Genomic DNA, 5,271 nt, shown 5'->3' on the forward strand with positions numbered 1-5,271 from the left:
CATTTAAAAAAAAAAAAAGGGGGCGCGGCCAAATCGTAGACTAGCCGCCGTTGCCCCCTCCTCCAGCTTCTTTACTCCTCTTCTTCCCCCAGTTACCAAAAACAGCCAGAGCAAGCCCTCCGTGGCTTTTCTTTTCCTCTCTGGCTTGAGACCAAAACTGCCATCACACCAGCCTTGGCCTCCCCTCTGAGCAACAACGACATTCCCAGCCATGGCAGCCAAAAGGGAATGCCCCCTTACAGTGCACAACGGACCAAATCATTAGCTCTTCCTCACGTCAACAACAGCATCTCATCGAGTCTACGAATTACTTCTTCCTCAGGCTGACAGTTCCGCCAGCAGTCCACCAGCGCAACTTCTTTCTGTTTCACTCGTTCTCCAAAGCATCGTGACCCTCACCAAATGACGGTTCTCCTTCAGCAATGCGAATAATAGCTGCCTATTCGTCTCCTGTGTGTTAGCTGTTGTTTTCAGCAGCTGCAGACCACAGCCACATCAATAAGCTTCCTTTCTTCTGTCCAGCACTCCGAGTAGGCCAGGTCTCCATCTTCAGCAACAACTGCACCAGAACTTGAGCTCTCCAGAGGAGAACCACAATAGAGGACCAAAACAGAGGAGAAAGAAGGGAAGCGGAAGAAAACCGAGAAAACCAGTGGACGAACAAAGGAAACCAGAGAACAAAACAGGAGGGACAACACAGGGGGGCCGAACGAAGAATATAAACACAGATGCAGAGAGACAATTACAGAGAGAGAATAGGCGACCCAAGAAAGGAAAAGACGAGAAGAAGCAAAGGAGGGAGGAGAAACCGAGGAATCCAAAGCAAGCCACCGTCTTTGACTTCGCCTCCTGCACAGGTAAGTTCTTCATTTCCCTTTGCTTTGCAATTATAATTGCATGGGTACTGTACACAAGCCAATTTAATTCACTACTTACCGGTTTGTGTATAAAGGTAAAAAAAATGTGTATGCAAAATAAAAATAATGTAAATTTATTTGTTTATTCACTTATACTAGAGTCAGGAATAAAAATACCAGTTTAAATTTATACTATTTTTATTCATGGTATTTTATTTTATTAAAAATAAAAATAATGTAAATTTATTGGTTTATTCACTAATGCCAGAGTCAGGATTAAAAATACTGGTTTAAATTTATGTTATTTTTGTTCGTTGTATTTTATTTTATTTAGCTAGAAAAATAAAAAATATATGTGCATGCGTAAAAATAAATTTATTGTTATTTATTTATTCACTGGCGCTAGACTTAGGAATAAAAAAAATATTGATTTAATTTATTTTATAGCTACGTAATATTTACCAACGCCAGAGTTGGAAATATTCGTAGTTAAATATTCACTAGCACCAGAGTCAGGAATATTATAAGCAAATTTTCATAACATAAACTAATAAATATTTAGCAATTTAAGACGAAACAAGCAATGCAGCCTGCCTCAGGCAGGAAATTTAAGGGGTGATAATATCTTTCCTTTTACGTAACTAGTCCCGAACCATGGAATCTCTGTTGACCAGTTAGGGTTCCTAGTGACCATAATACTAGGTGGCGACTCCTTAAACAAGATCATTCCCCATTAAAGAACAGGATGCCAGAAATCCGTTCTTTCCAAAGATAAAGAAATTTTTAAGGCCACCGCGATGTCGGGAGCGACAAGGGTAATTAAAAATATTGGTGCGAAATTCAAAAATTACCGACTGATTTTCAAAACTTCACCAACGGAATGAATTAAAATAATATTTTTTTTCTGTCGATGAATCCATTAGTAAAACTGCCCCATATATCCCAGCGACTGCCCCTTCAGTTTATTTTTTCATCTCCTCCGTTTTTAATCTCCCCTCTTCTTTGATTTTTTTTTCCTCTCATTTCCTTCAAGTTTCCTCTCATTTCCTTCAAGATTCCTTCAAGAATCTTCATCAAATTAAAAGGTATGTGTTTCCTCTCTTTCATTTTACTTTAAGGATTTCTTTTTTTATCTTAGCTTATTTTATTCTTGTTATGTTTTTTTGTTTTGGTGTATTTTTATAATGTAGATAAAATCTTGAGATAAACACATTATTAAGGTAAGCATATTTCATTCCTAAAGTCTATAAAAGTTTTTTTGAATTTATTGAATATATTTTTTTGTTGTATTATCATAATTATTGAATAATTTCTTGAATTGTAATTGTTAATGTTGAATTTACTTTAGAATTAGTAATTGAATATGTTGGAATAATTAGTAATTTTACTCTATTATTGTATGATTTGTGTTTAATTTTTTCTATTGATTTTAATTGTTAGTCTAGAGATTTTTTTGAATTTATTGACTATATTTTATTGTTGTATTGGCATAATTATTGAATAATTTGTTGAATTGTAATTGTTAATGTTGAATTTACCTTAGAATTACTAATTGAATATGTTGGTTGGGTCAATTGGTTATGGCTATTGTCAATATTTGCAGGTTTGTGGATTTGGGTAGTATCCAGTATAGGGGAGGTGCTGTCGAATTTATTTTTTTAACATTTGAATTTAATTATATAATTATTCATATAAAATTGTGTAGATGCATAGAACGAAATCCACAGCTCGTCGCTCACGTATGGTCGCACCTAGTTCTTCTAGCAGCGAGGATGATATATCCTTAAGTGCCTCTCAAGAAGAGGCACATGCGCCACCTGCGCCATCAACTGATGCTGCCTCTTCCAGTGCTTGTTCACAGCGCTTGAATCAATTTACCCGCAAGTATGAGGCACAGTGGAAGGAAGACCTTTCAATGTAAGTTTGTCAAGGTTTTAGTTTTTAAAAAAAAAAAATTATAGCATAATTTATGAAAAACTAATCATTATTTCATTAATTTCATTTATTTTCAGGTTCACAAACATTGAGGCTGCCCAAGAAATATCATCAGTGTTTAAATCGTCAATGGAGATTCCATTATTTCAATGGAGTCAGATATCTAGACATCCTGAATGGACATCTCAAATCAATGCATGGTTTGACAGAATTGAGGTTAGTGTTAATTTATAATTTCTAGCTTATTTCTAAAAAATTATTATTATTATTTAAAATTAATTATTTATACACAGGACAAATTCAACTGGGACAATGCGCATCACACTGTTGTGAGGAGGGTGTGGGAAAATCACGTGGCAACTAGGTATCATCGAAAATGACACGACCAAAAGCTTGATGTCTTTTCCCAAGTGCAGGAGTGTCGAAGTAATAAATAACCCGGCAAGACCGGGGTCGAACCACAGAGAGGTTAATTGTATAAATTATAAATAACAATACAACAACAACAACAATAACAATAACAATAAGTGGGATTCATGTGGTCTCTAAGTGTTCTCATACGGTTATTCTCATTATTCTCATTATGAAGCGATTGATTATCTTCTTCAGCCATATTTTCTGAAAATGATGAAGATACCCTACAAAGTCGACCACTTAATGTACGTGACCAAACTCGCATGCACGTGTAAAAAGAGAATAAAAGGAAGAAAGGAGAAGAGAAGAAAAAGAAACAAAAGAAAACAAAAGAAACAAAAGTTAAATAAAATGAAAAGTGAAAAGAGAAAATGAAATAAATATTATAATTTATACAAGAATTTACCTCCCCGGCAACGGCGCCAAAAACTTGACACGACCAAAAGCTTGATGTCTTTTCTCAAGTGCAGGAGTGTCGAAGTAATACATAACCCGGCAAGACCGGGGTCGAACCACAGAGAGGTTAATTGTATAAATTATAAATAACAATACAACAACAACAACAATAACAATAACAATAACAATAACAATAATAATAATTATAATACTCAGTACGTGGCATTGTTACACCTGAGAATGATCCAAAAGATCGGGTCACAGGTTTCCAGCCTATATACTGAGTTTATGAAAAGATCAAAGGGATATATTACAGAATGTAAATAACAACAACAACAATAATAATAAAAATAATAGTAGTAGTAGTAGTAGTAGTAGTAATAGAAGTAGATGAAGAAATTAATGAGAACTTTGAGTTGGAAGATTAATGTAAGGATTAAACAATGATAAAAACGAATGTCAAGGTTAGAGGATCCACTAACGGTACTTCAAACAAGTATAATATAAACTCTTATTACTCAATTGGAAACCACACATAAAGGAGGTTCCCATCAGATTATAAATTGTTAACATGATTACATTAGTTATCTTATTCGAATAAAGCTAATACTTGTAAATGTTGGCAGGCATTCATGATTATAACTTATGTTAACAACAAATCAAGTCCCTTTCATAGCTCAGGTGTCGGTTATACCATACAGTATGGGCTATGAAAGTACCAAGTATTTGTTGTACCAAGTGTTATACAACATAAATCTAGATTAACCATTTAACAAGCAAAGTATTAAAAGTGAACAAGATAACAAATATAAAACATGTTAGTATCCAACGTTAAGGTCCATGTTAAGTTTATATTATACTTATTCTTACACCATTAGTGTACCCTTTTCACCTTGACATAATTAACTTAGCTAAACATAATGAAAGAAAGAAACATAAATGAACAAGGTAAGAACATAAATGAGAAAGAAGTTAACTAAGTAAAGGAAAGGAAATTAAGTGCATAAACTTGATATTAATGAAAGCAAGACATAAGCAATACAAAGAGAGAAAGCAAGAGCATGATCTTGATCTGGAAACCAAGATGCCTTAATACATGGTAAGTGCCTCCTTTTATAGGCCAAAATTTGGAACTATTGATTTGTTGACTAATTGATGAGTGGGTGGCCACATCTTGACTTTGGTGACAATCCTTATCTTCTTGTCTGAACAAAACGTCATTGCTAACATCATAATTTGCCCAGAATCCTCAAGAATGTTCTAGGAAATTGTCTCAGCTTTCCAACAAAAAAAAGATGAGGTCATTTGGACTTCTAGAACTCAAGATATGGGCTGAACACTAAATAGTGTCTGGGCTGCAGGACAGCTTCGGACTTCTTCGTTGTTCCTTCAATTTGGACTTCAAAACGGCCTTCTTAGATCTTGGGCTCCTCATGAAAGTTGTAGGCCTTTGTCTTACCTTTCCATCCATATAAAATGGACCTAAATCCGAGATCTAGAGCTCCAGATATGATCCAATTACCAAGCAATGTTCCGGTTTGGACTGCACCGACATCTCTTTTCTAAGTTTGGCCATCTCTTTGTCCTTTAACTTTCAATGCTTAAACTCATCAATCAATCCTTTTATTTATGTGATAGTCCTGCATTTAAAATGAGCATTTACCATAAA

At 34.7% G+C, this 5,271-nt stretch overlaps 1 protein-coding gene across 1 annotated transcript; it reads left to right on the plus strand.

The window, feature by feature from the left end:
• LOC118050960 (uncharacterized) lies at positions 1 to 3,172 on the plus strand. Its single transcript, XM_035061450.2, has 5 exons — positions 1 to 857; positions 1,891 to 1,942; positions 2,563 to 2,774; positions 2,870 to 3,008; positions 3,086 to 3,172. Exons 3-5 carry the CDS (start codon positions 2,563 to 2,565, stop codon positions 3,170 to 3,172), a joined length of 438 nt encoding a protein of 145 aa, XP_034917341.1. The 5' UTR covers positions 1 to 857; positions 1,891 to 1,942.
• The last annotated feature ends 2,099 nt before the right edge of the window (positions 3,173 to 5,271 follow it).

This window comes from Populus alba, chromosome 15 (genome assembly GCF_005239225.2).
Source record: "Populus alba chromosome 15, ASM523922v2, whole genome shotgun sequence".
Classification (NCBI taxonomy): Eukaryota; Viridiplantae; Streptophyta; class Magnoliopsida; order Malpighiales; family Salicaceae; genus Populus; species Populus alba.

Coding starts and splice junctions, on each gene's coding strand:
- LOC118050960 (XM_035061450.2), top strand. CDS start 2,563: ATGCATAGAACGAAATCCACAGCTCGTCGCTCACGTATGGTCGCACCT. Junction 2,775..2,869: donor TGGAAGGAAGACCTTTCAAT/GTAAGTTTGTCA, acceptor ATTTATTTTCAG/GTTCACAAACATTGAGGCTG. Junction 3,009..3,085: donor CATGGTTTGACAGAATTGAG/GTTAGTGTTAAT, acceptor ATTTATACACAG/GACAAATTCAACTGGGACAA.